At 41.1% G+C, this 16,589-nt stretch overlaps 1 protein-coding gene across 1 annotated transcript in view; it reads right to left on the reverse strand.

The window, feature by feature from the left end:
• Positions 1 to 1,444: 1,444 nt before the first annotated feature.
• RALGAPA2 (Ral GTPase activating protein catalytic subunit alpha 2) overlaps positions 1,445 to 16,589 on the reverse strand; it is a 291,897-nt gene continuing 276,752 nt past the window's right edge. Inside the window, exon 40 of the mRNA XM_065401648.1 lies at positions 1,445 to 1,557. Coding sequence (XP_065257720.1) covers positions 1,445 to 1,557 — 113 coding nt within the window. The remainder of the gene's footprint in view (positions 1,558 to 16,589) is intronic.

A 16,589-nucleotide genomic window follows, 5' to 3' on the forward strand; every position in this document is an offset into this window, starting at 1 on the left:
ATTCACTGAAACTGTACTGAGTTTTTTTTATATCCAAAACATTTGCACAATATGCAGATCACCAAAAGAACACAATGTAATGTGTCCTTGGAAGCTTATTACAATATCTAGGACTAATTAGGGATACTTTAATTTGCAGATTATTGCCGTGTTGATGTACTATGTCAGTGTGGCTACCCAGGATGTGTACTGGCTCCCAGTTATACAAATCTGGGTGAAAAGTAGTTATTGCAAATGTGCAATATTCGCTTTTCTAAATGAAATCACTGGTCATTTTATTTTTCCACACAAACAGAAAAAAGGTGATTAGCTCACATTATGCATTAATCACATGCAACATTTCATATGACAAAATGACCCTATGTCCAAGATAGTGCTGCAAAAGAAGATTTCTATCAAAAAATAAATGGACAGATATAAATTAAATGATTTGAACCAAATTGTACACGTTAACATCTAACCTGTATTACATGTTATGGTATAAGTATGAATCTTTGTTAATAGATACCAATAATTCCAAAACTGCAAAACCTTATGTTTAGCAGCATTGGCATGTGATGGTTATAACAAACACTAAGAGAGAGAATGCAGGGGTCTTAAGTCTGCTCTCTGGTATGTTAATATGCAGCATCCCACAAAGGGCCCAATCCTGCGAGGGTCAGCGCAAGCTGAATTTCAGGATTTTACTAAATGTACGGGGACATGCACCCTTGAATAAAAGGGCAAGATTAAGCCAAGTGACTTTAATCCAGGTCTTGGTGATTTATGCAATTGGCAGCACTTTCCTAGATTACAAATAAATTACCTAAACCAGCTATTTGATACTTATGTTTTTTATGCACAAAAACTGTACTGGGGTATCAATTCAAAACAGAAAAGGAAGGGAGCACTTGATGACATACTGAAAAGCACCCAAGTCATTCACCCACACTTAAGAGAAAAAGTCCATCATATGTTTAATTAAATGAAAACTTGTTTTCCATTTAGACAAAATTTGCTAATATACACACAAGTGTTAAACTATAATTGGAATGATTAAATGATCAACACAATGAAAGTAAATTAAATAACTGGTTTCAATACTTGCTTTGCATCCTCTTCCTGTGACAGCTGTACTTGCATCTACAGATTTTAAGGGAAAAGAAGTGAGTTACCCCACATCAGTTAAATGCTTCACACACTGAAAAAGATCCAGTTTTGACATAGTTATTTCGGTGACAACAATAATCAAGTGTAATGCATGATGGGTAAATCAAGTGATAGCTGTCCATCAATAATTTAAGTTTTGCAACATAAGGGAAGCTACTTCCTTATGTGCTCATCCAAAGCATGTAGCAATGTTCTATTGATACAGTAAATGATTTTATTCTGGTTTGGTTTTTCAGATTCCCTCGAATGGGCTTCCCCTTCCAAAGTGCTTTAATCTGAAGATTTGCTGAGAGCACTAGCAGAGCGACGAAGTTTTCGTGGCATGGGGTAGTGTTGGAGAGGTCTGCTCTGCTAACTCTATTCCTGTGGTTACGGTAAGATCAGCACTCGCACTCATAGCGAGACAGCCTGAAAAGCAAGTGGGCAAAGAAAATAAAGAAGTATTATTAGAACAATAGAATGCGTCCAATGACAAAAGTGCTTCCTAAAATACAAAAAAGAAACCAAAATTCATCCCGTACAACTCCACTGAATTGACCAGAGTTGCTCTAGGAATGTATTTGGTCCAAGGACCCTAAGGGTTAAGAAGAATGAGCTTCTCATACATGGTAAGGAGGCTGGTATTGGCTGTTTCCAGAGAAGGTATCAAAGGGCTAGGCTGTGAGTTGGACTAAGTGCCCAGGCAGGGGAGTACAAACCTTCTTCACACCCCTCTGCGGGCTACCCAGACCGTGAGACAGAATGCAGGAATGAGTGCCAGCTCCTCCCCCACCTCAGAGCAGGTGTGTGGGGAGGGGTGGAGAAGTGAGTAGAGTCTTGGCTCCACTCTCTCAATGTGCTGGCCAGTTCAGCAGAGCTGGCACAGAGGGTGTTATAATTTACTGGTGCCCCCTGAAGCAAGGAGGAAGCAGGGAAGGAACTGTGAGAGACTCAGGCTAGGTCTACACTACAGCGGGGGGTCGACCTAAGATACGCAACTTCAGCTACGTGAATAGCGTAGCTGAAGTGGCGTATTTTAGGTCGACTTACCTGGCTGTGAGGACGGCGGCAAGTCGACCGCTGCCGCGCCGCCGTCGACTCCGCTACCGCCTCTTGCCGCGGTGGATTTCCGGAGTCGACGGTAGAGCCATCAGGGATCGATTTTATCGCGTCTTCACTAGACGCGGTAAGTCGATCCCCGATAGACCGATTGCTACCCGCCGGATCGGCGGGTAGTGAAGACAAGCCCTCAGAGGAGTATTTCTGGGTCACAGTGTCTCTGGGGTCTACTCCTAGGTTGGTGCTTAAAGGTACAATATAGCTCTAAATCTCCCTCTTGCACATGTATTATTAAAGGTGCTAGTCTTTGTTTTGTGTTTCACTGAATGGCTCTGCAGTATTTAATTTCTCTGTTTCTGAAGACTGAAAATTAGTTTCCTTAATATTAATATTTCTGATCACACAACAGTAAGGTGCCTTAACTGCTGATGCTGAAGAGAAAAAAAGCAACATTTTTTAAACAATTCCACTAAGGAAGCAGTAAACGAAATCACCATAATTTCTGTTGTATTTAAGAAGGCTATTTAAGAACTTTATGCAAAGCTTAGCAAATCCCTGTTGGCTACCATATAGTCCACATGTGTTTACACATTGTTATTTTACACATTTAAGTTACAACTCATTTATTCCCAAAAGGTGATTACAACTAGAGGTCAGGACTAAATAGTTTGTCTGAATGAGAACAGATGAGGACACAGCTATTAAACTCAAAAGTAAATGAATAATATTAAAGCATGTGTGCAACTCTTGTCTTTCCCCGGTGCAATTATAATCATGCTCTGAGGAATACAAAAATGCATGCTGCAACACATTTCTGTTGTTGCTACTGTCGTTTTGACTTGTCCCAGGACATTTCTGTAAGCGTGAATGCCATTTCATCAGCTCTCTCCTGGTACAATATTTTTAAACAATGGTATAGTTCTCCCTGTAAATCCTCAATACAAATATTTTTATTAGGGATGGGACTGAAGCAAAGCCCCTTATCCAAACACCTCCAAACCTCTGGGGATGGAGGAGGAAGATTCAGAATCCAAACTCAAACCTAGATCTAAATTTCACAGTTAGCCTCTATGTCTATAAAGGGCTGAGCATCGACAAACTTCAGACCTAGAGCTACGTTTTGCAGCGTAAGCCCATTTCTAATTTATCTACATACTATCTTTTCAGATTGCTCCTGTACCTGGATTTAATTTACTTGTGTTAAGATAACGTTTTACATGTTTATAGCACCTTGCATCCTGAATGATCCCAAAACGTTGCAAATACTGTGCACAAACACCACCACTGAAATGCATCCGCTACTGAATTACATCTGCAGTGGAGGCTGGCAACCAATTGGTTGAATAGCACGCTATACAACAGTGGGAGGAGGGAAATAATTGGCCCAGAAACCATGGGGTAAACCGTGCCCTTATGAAAACTGTCAGGAAATCTTTCATATCCAAGAAAAGAAGACAGGACATCAGTTTGTAAGGTCTTAACTGAAAGATCCTCATGTAGTAAACTGCATGATATTCCATTTACCTTGGAAGGACAAAGGACTAAGTTGAGTCTGCTGAGATTTGAACATGTGGTTCTAGGTATTTTAAACCTGATGCTTAGGGCCACTAAACTACCTCATCCCATCCCTTCTTGTAGTGACCATAAAACTAATGAGCCAGACTCCCTTGCATGTTATGGATGCGTAAAGGAGCTGTAAACCCAGTCTAATGGGTGTTTTGCTTTGCTGGAGCAGTGGAAAGCAGCCTCAGCGCACTGGTGAACCTAGCCCAGTATGTTTCTAAACTAAAGCATTTTCATTTGAATAATTCTTTCCTGACGCCTGACAGAAGGGACCCATTCTAATGACTGCAGCTGGCATTCTAACCATGACTCCACGGCTTTAGTTCCTCCCTGAAGGGGTTAAGATATTTTACAGAAAGTATATTTCATAAAATTATAAGTTTAGCAGACAGATTCTCACAAATCAATTACACAAAAAGCAACTCCCAGTGGTGTAGCTGCAAGCAATCCTGGGTTGTCTTCTGAGTGCTTCTAGAAATTCAGCTGCACCACTGTGAGCTAGACGCCTGTATTAATCTTACTTCTTCCTAGAATCAGTCTGGAAATGCAACAGCATAGAGAGTGTCTCAGTTTATTTCCTTACTGTAAGGTTTAAAACAGCACTCATGACAAGAGTGAAACTTGTATTCATTAAATGCAGCTATGTTAATAAATATCATTGTAATGCATGAAAAAACAAAAGAACGGACAATTTAGTTGCTGTTAATCTGAAAGCATTTACTGTGCATTTGAAATTCTTAAATTACTTAACAAACCTGATACTCACATTTCAAATTATACTTTTTACTTACCAGTTTTATATTTTAAGTCAACTGTTTTGAGCAGAAAAAAAGCACTTCCAAATAAGTGAAAAATGTGATTTAATATGCAAAGACATTTTCTGTGAAAAATGTGGACCTATTAGTTTTGGCTTAGAACTGGAAAATTGCTGTGTTTTCCCTAAGAAAGAAAGTGGGGGGAGGGGAGGGGGAGGGAGGGTGGTGCTGTATTTTACATTCCTGCAGCTAAGCAGAATGGCAGATGGTCAAAATAATACAATTTTCACCAAATGGACAAGCTCAAGCAATATTCATGCAAGCTCTCAACAATACAGCTCCTGCGCATATGAAAAGCAGTGCAGTTCAAACAGTGTGTAAGAAGGCAGAGCCACACCTAAGCATTTAGAATCATCCACAACATTCCTTTAGCCTTTAGAGTTTGTACATTCCATCAGTCAAAACTTTCTTCTGGCAAGTCCTTAACTATGCAATCAACCTTGAAGCTCCCTCTAAACCGTCTTGATTGATAGGTAGACAGCAGCTGCAGAATGAGCAAGTAATAACCACAAAAGATAAAGGCTTTCATACAAATATTATAATTCCACTTGCAAGCTGTCTGGCACGAACTCAAATTACTTGGCCTTCTCTCGCAATGGAAGCTTGGAACTTTATTCAGATAACACACTCTAGCCCACTTAACTATGCACCAGTTTAGTGAAAGGAAACAGGACAATACCCACATATGTAAAAATAAATAATACATTAATGTAAAGGTTACAATGAGATTTCAAGATTTTCCAACAGCCCAAAGGAGGTTTATCTAAATTTATATTCTAAATTTGGGGGGGGGGGGAATAGGCAGCACAAAAGTTTTAACTCATCAAAGCAATTATAAAAATGGCCTGGTAAAAAAGTCCATCACTAAATAATCAACGTTAGAGTCTGAGATTCTGATTCACAGATGGCTCCGTTTTCGCCCTCTCAAATACACAATTCAAACACAAACACCTACCAAAAGATACTCTAAGCCTAAAATCCTCATTTCAGGTAACGTAAAACAATCAATCATTTATAAGCGTGGAACACTTTTTAGATGATACAATGTGGGTTATAAATACCCATTCATCAATCCATTGAGCTTCTAGTTTGACAGGTTATTATTTAAAGGCGCTTGGGTTGCATCCATCTGTGAATCAGGATTCAAGGAGTTAATTCAGTGCTTCAAGCCCTCTTTGCCTAAGCCTAGCCTACCACTGAGCGTATCCAGCCAGCATGCTGCTGTCAGGCTGCTTCCTTCCATTCGATCAGTGCATTGGAAATTGCCCAGACAAACAAACAGAACCAAGGAGCCTGCAAAGGTCACACCTGGCGTGTGGCCGGCCGGCCTGCTCTCTGGGTCCTAAACCGCACCCCCAATCGCCAGGTTCAGGGCACTCTGTGTTTCCCCTCTTTTGTTTTCTTTTCCTCCCCCAGCTGTTCCATTCAGAGGCCCAAGTTCAGCAATCTGCCCTCCCCAGAAAGGGAGGCCCTTATTAAGCTGAGCTAACTCAAAGGGCCAGCACAGCACGTGCCGCTCCTTATCGGCCCCATCTCAAGATCCTATTCCATGGTGCTTAGCCAACAAAAAAGTAAATGGACTTAACTCCCATTGGCTCCCCTGCAGCAATTCAAACAAAAGTGCAAAGCAACAAAGACATTTTCCACTATGGCAGGTGTTGGTGTCAGATTCCGCCTGCAGCAAACAGGAGCAGAAGAAAAAGAAAAAAAAAGTATGTGCTTCTCAGACATGCAGGGGGATGCTAACAGGGCAGGCAGCCGGGCTCTGAGAGCTGCTACTCAGAGATGGGCATAGTCAGGGTCGCTCTTTTCCAGCACAGAGCTTGGAACTCATGTTTTGGGGGGAAGAAAAAGAGACCCGGCCTGAAGATGAGGTGGGACTGCAGTGCGAGAGAGAGACCCCACAAACCAAGAGTTGTTTCAGCTTTATATTAGCAACAGAAAGAAGGAAGGAAGCTGGTTAGTAAATCTGGCGTGATGCCAGTGCTGTAGCCTGCTCGAGGTGTCACGCTTACCTTTCTCAATTACCGTAATGAGACCTTTACATATTTTAATCTAAAGGGAAAAAACACAAAATCATATAAATAAAGGAACAGCACACCTACTGCTCTGTTATGAGGCTCATAGACATTGCTTACACCCATTTAGTTGTGCAAGAACACTAATTGTGCATCTTAAAGCAAACTAAACATTCAGAAAGTAACTAAGATATCATTCATAATGATAATGGAAAATAATGATATTCTTTAAAGTTCACATTAGTGCGGTTATCTGGCGAGGTGTAAGTGGGACGAACAGACCCACACTTCTCTCCAATGTTGGCTGAAATGTGGAGAAAAAATTTGAGCACACAATTATTTCCACCCAACTTAAGGATATATTACATGCACATTACTATGAAATGATAGACATTCTAGTGCTCTGTTATTGTCAGTCAGTTAGTGGCTGTATAATTTCCAACAGCTGTAAACTCTGAAGTTTCATGAAGATTTAAATAGCTTTTACTTGCTGGTCAAGTTAAAAATCAGCAAGTGAATATATAATGTTAAGCTCTTTGGACTACATTTTTATAATGTAGAAGCCCACTTGTGCATGCAAAAATGCATGTACAATTGTGTGCGTGGATGTGCATACAATTCGTACAACCGCATGCACAAGCAAGGTATTTGCATGAACAAATGATGATTCAGATGATTCCATGATCATTTGCATATGCAAATACTTGATTTGTGTGCAAAATTATGATAGCTGTATTGTGCAATTACACATGCTTTTTGTGCATGGATCTCGGGCTTTATATTTCTGTTGCATTATGTCTAAAAGGGGATTACAACAGTCAGTTTGTAACAAAAAGGAAAATTATACTTCTAATGAATGGTTTGTGATCCCTGGAAAATTAAAAGAAGTCAGTTTAAAATAATTCAAGTTTCTGATAGAGCACCCTTTAAACTGCATGTAGATTTTTTTTTTAATTCTTAAAAAATAAAAGATTTTTCTTCTCTGCTGATATTTATAAGGCTCATTCTATCTGGGGATGGAGGGCAGTCCTGAAAGCAATACCAATAAATATGCCCTGTCCCATTCCTGTCTATATGCCGCCTGCTGCCTCAGTTTCAGATTTTCTGCTAACACCCTCTTGCATTTGCTGTGAAAGAACATACATGTGAGCTCTCCTAGTTCATGAGGGTGATTTCATCCCACTAAAATAGGAGACAGGAAGTGCAACTGACCAACACTAGAACAGTGAAACTGATTGGAAGGGATGTTAAACGCACAAAATAAATAAACTGGAAAATGTTTTCTCTGTAATCTCTCTCCAGTCCAATAATTTTAGGTGTTATTGTAAAAACAGATGCATGTTATTCAGTGGAAAATGTGGTTTTCAAGTTGATAGCACCCTTTTAATAGTATCTTCAACAACTACATTTTAGATGAACATAGTGCATGTCATCTCAAAGAGTTTGATAAATGGTATACACACAAGAATTCAGTGCTGCCAACTGTCAAAATTTTTATCATGAGTCTTGCAATATTTGGTGTTTTTTCTGAAGGCCCCAACTCTTGGAGTCATGTTATTAGATGAGAATCTCATTTTTCATTTAAAAAAAGTTTCTAGCCCTCATTGATGCTAAGAAAACCTGGAAAATGTGAACCCTAAAGGCTCAAACACCAGAAAAACAAATGAAGAGAACCCCCACATTTTTTATTTTAAAAATATTCTGATTTTTAAGCAAATCTCAAGATTTTTTGAGGCCTGACTCATGATTTTTGAACATGGGGTCAGGGGTGTTTGGCAAAACTGGAAATTGCTTTATCACTAATATCTCATGGGTGGGATTGTAAAGGAAGCAGAAGATGGACAGCACAGTACAAAATGGGGAAGTTTTGACCAAGTTGATAAATCTCTCTTTTCGCAAGAAAAGCTTTCAGACTTGATCTGAGTGTAACTGATGCAGCAATACCTGCCTGAGTCTGTGGAAAGCCTGAAACAATAGTTCAGATGTCTAAAGGGTTGTTAACTCTGACACCTGTTGCTCTGTGGGCAGCCCTGACAACACCCTCACAGCAGTTACTTGATCATAGCTCTGCTGAGGTGGTGTTGGCAAAGCAGTCTCTGCTTTGGTAGGTAGCGACTGAGTTCTCCCCACCTCTGGGATGGAACTCAACCTGCCAACACAGGGACAGCTGGTGAGAGAAGGGCCAGGGCTACCTGAAGAGAAGTGGTGGAGGGCTCCCCATCACATAGTTTATTGGATTGCTCCTGCCCCGTTCCAAGGAAGGCCAGAGCCCTGAGGGGGCCTCATTTAGGGAAGTGTCTAGGATCCTTGATTGTCTAACTCTGGTTCTGCAAACTAGTAGTTCCAGGGTTGCAGTATTTTGCACCTGATGTTTAGGTATCTAAAGGTATGTCTATACTGCAATTAAAAACCCATGGCTGGCCTATGCCAGCTGACTCAGGCTAAGGGGCTGTTTAACTGTGTGTAGATGTTTGGGCTCAGGTTGGAGCTCAGGCTCTATGACCCTGTGAGGTGGGAGGGTCCCAGACCTCAGGCTGCAGCCTGAGCCTAAATGTCTACACCGCAATTAAACAGCCCTGTAGACCCGAGCCAGCCATGGGGTGTCTCACTGCAGTGTAGACATATCCTTAGGGTATGTCTTCACTACAAAAAAAGTGTGTGTTCTCAACTTGGGTTAAAATAACAGTGAAGACAAGGCAACTCTGCTTTCAACTTGGATTAGCAGCTCTAGTTCAACCCAGGCTCCCCTATAGGCTTTAACTCAAGCTGCTAACCCGAGTTAAAAACCCAGCTGCTGTGTCTTCACTGCTATTTTAACCCGAGTTAGCTAACCTGAGTTAAGAACTCGTTTTTTGGAATGAAGACATATCCCAAGTCATCTTTTTTTCATTTTATTACAACTTTATTCACATCAAACCAACAGAAAATGGTTAGCTATCTGCCATTCTCAACAGACTCTTGAGGCTTGGTTCTGAAACTTCCACGTGAACTCTTCTTTCCTTCTCTTTTCCCACTTTGGTATAAGTGTGAGATTTTTGGGGGTAAAAGGATTCTTCTTATACCAATAATACCAGCATTATCATCTGTCCATTTACTGCATGAGTGTTTCTTTTCCCCAAGTAATTTTTAAATCAAACTCATGCTTGAAATAAAGCATGTCGTTTTATAGAAGCAATGCCTGAATCAAAGAAAAAATATAGCAACCAAGGAAAGAATGCTCTAAGAATATAGATGGACTGCAACTTTGCCGCAAACCTCTTTCAGTTGACTTGAAAATCTTAGTTTTAAAATATTAAATGCTAAAAGAATTGAAAATACATTCCCTTTAAAGACAAATGTTCTTGGGGAGGGAAGGCAGGTGTTTCCCAAAAGGGTTCGTCGCTGGGAAACTACAGGCATGTATGTTTGGTATGTTCTCTCTCTGTCTGTCCCTTGTCACAGCAACATCTGAGGGAGTTTGGAGTGTGGTTCTGTGTGTGTTAAGTAAGAACAAAAAGATAGAGAACAACATCATCATCTCATTTGTAAATTCAACCTTAGGTCCCTTATTCCTGCCACTCCTCACGGTCGGCTCACTTTCCTTATAATTCATCATACTTATATGACTCCCATTACTGTAGTATCCACTTTTAATAATCACAACACTCCTGCGAAGTAGGAAAGTACAATTACCTCTATGTTAACACTGGGGGGGAGGAGGGGCGGGCGCTGAGGCACAGAGAGACTAAGTGACCCACACAAGGTCACACAGGAAACCCATAGCGGAGCAGAGAACTGAACTGAGGTCTCTGAAGTCTGAGATCAGTACCCTGACCACTGGGCTAGCCTTCCTCATAAGCTATTCCGTGGTGACGGTATTTCTTAGGTGGCTGCCTCAGTAGAGTGTTCCAGGCTAGGAACTGTTATCTACCCAAATATCCCTGCCAGGAGATTAGAAGGTTGTCTTCCCTTCAAGGTTATAATGCAGCGACTTTAACTCAAAACAATTCAAGACTCATAAGAATATAACAGCTGACATACTGGGTCAGACCATGATCTATCTTGCCCAGTATCCTATCTTGCCTTGTACCAAACCTTCAGGGGAGTATGCAAAACAGGGCAATTATGACGTGATCCACCTGTCTTTCACTCCTGGCTTCTGGAAGTCAGTTTTAGGTCATTCTGAGGTTGCATTTCTGACCATCTTGGCTAATAGCCATTGATGGATCTATCCTCCATGAACTTATCCAGTTCCTTTTGAACCCAAGTTATACTTTTGGCATCACAACATGCCATAGCAATGAGTCCCACAGTTTAGTTGTGTATTTTGTGATAAAGTACTTGCTCTTGTTGTATTAAACCTGTTGCCTATAAATTTAATCGAGCGCCCCTGGGTTTTGTATTGCATGAAATGGTAAATAACAGTTCTCTATTCACTTTTTCCACATCATTCATAATTTTATAGCTCTCTATAATACCCATCCCCTTAGTTCCTTTTCTAAGCTGAATAGCCCTTACATACACCATATATTTCCAGAGTATGCATCTTTTTTCCCTTCTGACCCTTTCAACATGTGGCATGAGAGGCACATCTTCTTTCAGATGTCTTGTGTCATGGCCCCCTCCCTGACGCACAACTCTGTTACACTTTTCAGGATCCTTTGATGTGCCTGACTTTTCAGACCTGACACCTCCCTCCCCCAAATGTACTGTCTTATGGTATCTCTAAAGAGGGAGATTTTAGTTTCTCCCTAATGTAAGGCATTAACCATTGTAATCACTATGCTGGAAAAACAGTTTAGGTTCCTATTTTTCAGAACATCTTTGGGCTTGCCTACACACACACTGAGTTTGCGGCAAGCTGGGGTGCAAATATACCCCACACTAGCCTGCCAAGCACTAAGGGCGAGTATGGACCCTGCTGCCAAGATATACCCCACTTTGAAATGGGAGGAGATCAAAGCACACTAGGGAATGGTTAGTGCACAGCGGCAGGGTCCAAAGGGACATACCGCACGGCACGCTAGTGTAAGGCAGATTGACACCCCAACTACCGCGTACTAAATGTTTTGTAGACAAGCCCCTTCATAAGTTGAAGTTTCTTTGTAGGAGTTTCTACGGTGTAATTGTTTCTCTGTTGACCCTCTCACCGTATTACCCAAAAAGGTATCCATCGCTCCAAGGGCCTTCTGCTCTTTCTTCTGGCCTAATAACCATGATTTCACACGATGATTGTCCTTGCTGGACTGTTAACCTAATCCCAGCATACTGTCTGTCTTGCATCTAAAGTTTAGAGAGACGAGGCTCAAAGAATTCTTATCTGTCTCAATATTAATTCTAATCAAATATGGATTATTCTCAGTTTAAATGTAATCGGTCACATATCTGAGGTAATTATTAAAATGCAGTTGTAAATGTGCCTTGCTTTAATTTCCCTTTGAGACTGGAATTATGCAAGAATTTAAACATTTTTTATGATGATCAGATTTATCCAGTGATTCTAACTTTTAAAAATAAAATTGTTCTAAAGATTCTGACACTTCTGATTATAGAGCATGTTGGGACAATGGAACTGAGAGATCTGCTCGGTCTACAGGAGAAAGACGAGGGCCAGGTCTATACTACAGCCATTTGCAGTCATAGCTGTGTTAGTCAGGGATGTGATGGCGTGTGACATAACTGACCTAGCTGTGCCAACAAAAGCCACTAGTATATAAATAGCTTAAGATATTTAAGGCCTATGAACTATTCCCTGGTACTCTGGAAAAGAACTAAAATCACTTATCCGAAACTATGCTAAGGAGACTCCAGCGCACTTCGTTTTGAGAACTGGCCTTTTGTCGATAGGTTCTAAGATTGATCAAAGCTGTATTGTTTATGAGGTAAGATTGCTTGGGTAACAAGAATACTGAAAATCTCTAGAAAAAAGACTGATATGGACCACTGCCTAAGAGTATAAATCAGGAATAACCCATAGTTGGGATCTGTATCGATTCTGTCTTTCCCTCCCTTTATTTCCTTCTCTCAAGCCATCAGTCTAATGGTTGTCATGTCCAGTGAATCTGAGGCCACGATGTCCTGTAGGTTTAAGAATGGATCCTGCTACTGGGAAAGAGGAGAAAACTTACTCTATCAACAGGACTTTGCCTCCAATCCAGCCATCCAGATTGACCTAAGATGGCCCAGGGAGTCTGCCTGCCAGAGAAAAGCACAACTCCTACCTGAACTTGACAAGTCACTACTTATCTACTTCAGCTGGACCATAAAAAGGAGTACATATTTAAATGTTTTCCTTTTCCTTTCTCTGTTGTCCAAGTTTGGCTTGGGAAACTGATTGGCAAAACTAACATCAGAGTGTTTTGGCTGTAACTGGGAAAACATTTCCTTCATTTAAGGAAAAGATTGAGAAAGAAAAGCTGGGTTTGTAACATGCAATGCTTAAGTAAATAAAGACAGAAAGATTAACATCGGGGCGGTTATTAAAGAGTTTAAAGCCTTAGACTATGGGAAAGAACCCTAAACTATTCTACTATTATCCATTATTTGTGTTACTGTAGTCATGGACCAAGACATCATTGTGCTAGGTGCTGTACAAACACTGAACAAAATGACCGTCCCTGCCCCAAGTAGCTTACAATCTAAGTATAAGGTAAGAGACAACAGATGGCTACAGACAGACGGGGAGTACAAGTAAACAATGTGAGAATACTGGTCTGGATGGCGGTCAATGGTCTCTGCACATCAACAGCTTAACCATTGTCAAGTTTTTTGTAGGCTATCAGGGCAAAGGAGAGTGCTGAGGAAGGATCTGAAGGTGGATAATGAGGTAGCTTTGCAGATTTTTAGGGGAAGTGCCTTTGGGCAGCATGGGAGAAAGCACAAAGGTGCTTGTTTGTCCACCTGTTAAATTTTCAAAGGAATCTGGCATCACGGGCCAATCAGAGGTGAGTATAAATAGTTTGATAGCAAATGAGAGATGATAGGTAGAGTGGGGATTGACTGTGAGGGGCCTTGACAGTGAAGACAAGTAGCGTATGTTTGATGTGATAGAGAAGAAGGAGCCAGTGGAGAGATGCAAAAAGAGTGGTGACAAGGTCAAAGTAATGGGCTAGGGAAATGATCCTTGAAGCATCATTCTGATTAGCTATGGGAGGGGCAAGATTGCATTGGTCAAGGGAGGAGGCTATTGCAGTAATTGAGGTGCATGATGATGGGAACCGGGATGAGAGTTTTAGCTGTGTGAATACACAGGAAAGGCCGTAACTTAAAGATGTTATACAGAAAGAATTGGCATGAATTAGCTATAGCCTAGATACGAGTTCCTATCAGTTTTAGCACTGGCCCTAGGGTGCACAAAACAACATGTAATTAACCTATAAGCCATGACAGGTCTATGAAAGTCTTTGTTTTCAGGATATTACAGTCATGTCTATTGTTAAATAAACAGCCACAAAGAAACTCCCTAGTAACTCTGCTTAGTTCAATATACTGTACTTGTAAACCTGCATAGACACTGGTTACTGCAGTTATAATCACAGTGTAACTGGAAACTTTTAGCTTACATGTTCAATTCAGTATATTTTGAAGAAACCATCAATTTAACCGACAATTGTGGCTGCATTCACTCAGAAACAAACATGTTTTTAACACATTATGATCAGAAACGCAGATCTACAGTAACAAGCTCCAGGAGTGTGGGAAAGGAACACACTAGAATGCCATTTGCACAATGTGTTAAGAATGTCATGTCTGGTGTAAGGCATTAAAGGATTTGATAATATTTGGTTATACACGATCACTCATTTAAATCTTTATTTGGAGATCTCTCATTTGTAACTTTTTGCTCAAAATAATTATTAAACCACACATTCACTACATAATCTAACTTTTAGTTATATTTGGAGGTTCTTTTTTTAAAATAGTTGAATTTAAACTGAAAAGAATATACATGAAAATGCTGCATGTGATGTACTGTTCCCCATGCCATAGCTATGACAGCTGTTATGCAGCACATTTCTTTGGGCCAGCAGAACACACAAAGCATATGGAGGATGTCAATGCAAAGGACAGCTTAGCCCTGACTCTGCTGGAGACTCAAATATGATAGGACTCAGCCTTTATTTTTAGGGTCGGATGCAAAGCTGACTGAAGTCAATGGAACTCTTTCCAGTGACTTCAATTGGCTTTGAATCAGGCCATTGGTAAATGTCCAGATGTAAAACTACTGTACAATAAGGTTAAAGGTAATAATACCTAGCTTTTATACAGAGCGTTTCATCAGTAGATATCAAAGTGCTTCACAGTCTTTAAATGTATTTACCCTCACAACGCCCCTGTGAGGTAGGACAGTGCTATTCTCCTCAATGTACAGAAGGGGATCTGAGCAACAGAGGGGCTAAGTGACTTGCCAAGGTCACATAGGAAGTCTGTGGCAGAGCAGGAAACTGAACAGGGGTCTAGACTAGTGCCCTAACCTCTGTGCCATCTGTGGTTCAGAAAAAGACAATCCCCTGACACTAAGAGGCACTTGAAATATTTCCAGGGATGTGAACTTATCCTGAGAGAAGCTAATCACCCATGACTCCCACTGAAGGCAATGGGTGCTCAACACCCCTCAGTATCAGGCCCTTTGTTATATTAGAGAATTTAAACCCAAAAGCAATGGTCTACAATACAGAAATAAGTAAAGCAGTGAGGGCTCTGATTAGCCTGAGGCCACTTCTGCAATTTCTCGCCAGCCAGCAAAAGCTCCACAAACCTCTTAAGCTCCACAGCCAGAGGAGCTGCAATCTGTCTCAAAGAAGTATGTCCCTCTTGAATGAGGCCATATAATGCTGGAGATAACCTTAAAATGCCAGCCAACCCTGCCTCCTTCTCGGGGTGGAGTTGGTGAATGGGAATGACACCATCACACAGGGGGCTGGCTCATAATTGGCTGGCTGGCTGGCTGACATTTGTCAGCCAGGGAAGAAATTTTAAAGGGGCCATACTGCCTGGAGCGCTCTTGCTGGCTGACAGGTCAAGCAGCTGGAGCTGTCAGCTCGAAAGAAGAGAGAGGCCCATCAAGTTAATATTTTTTCCTCTACAAACTCATTGTCTCTTCCAGAGATCATGGAGGGGAGAGCTGCCCCTGACCCCACCAACAATTTAAAGAAACAGGACCAGGCAGAGAGACTGATTGCTCTTCGCAGATCATAGCCACTAGCGCCACACATAGTGGTTACAACAGTCCAGGCCGGGAGTAGCTCCTGTAGCCTAAGCAGCCCTAGGGGGACAGATACAAATTGTGAGCAATGGTATGCAACATGCAGGGAGAACTGCTGCCCTGATACCCCAAACAACTTCCAGCCACACACTGTTTTTTCTTCCCTTTGTAGAGCAGGACGGCCTTTCCACATGGCAGTTCAATCCTGCTGCATAGCTACTGTATGCAACCTTCTTAGGCCTCACAGTTTTGCCTGACTAGATCTCTAAAAGAGAGGGGCCCAGATCCTCAGTTGGTGTGAATCAGCATGCCTTCAATGGAGCTCACCAACCTACATTGATTGACACCATCTCAGGATCTGGCTCTTGGTATTTACTACAGCTTTTTGTCACTGATTTAATAGAGCATTCCTGACACACAACTTATACATTTTACTACTTAACTCCAGTATTTCTTTTTCCTGAAAAATATGCAAATCATCTGCCAACATACACAATATTAAATAATTTTAAAAATGTTAAGCGTCTGATCAACGTACAAAAATCAGGAGAACAGTGAGTTTAGCCTGTGTCTTCTTCCCACATTCCATTGCACATAGCTAGTGGAGGAGTCTGAGAATTCTGAGACTCGTCATACCCATTAGCAGATCACTGAATTAAGGAGGGTATGGGCAGCCTGAAAGAAGAAATTTCTTTACTGGAAAAGGAGAAATGACTTTGGCTGTAATTTTCAGTGTTGTCCTTCTGACCATGGCAGACATTTGTGTTTGAATGAGATTTCTTCATTACTGCCAAGCTGTTACATGCTTCTTCAGTGAAGTTA

The sequence above is a fragment of the Emys orbicularis genome, chromosome 3 (genome assembly GCF_028017835.1).
Source record: "Emys orbicularis isolate rEmyOrb1 chromosome 3, rEmyOrb1.hap1, whole genome shotgun sequence".
Lineage (NCBI taxonomy): Eukaryota > Metazoa > Chordata > Testudines > Emydidae > Emys > Emys orbicularis.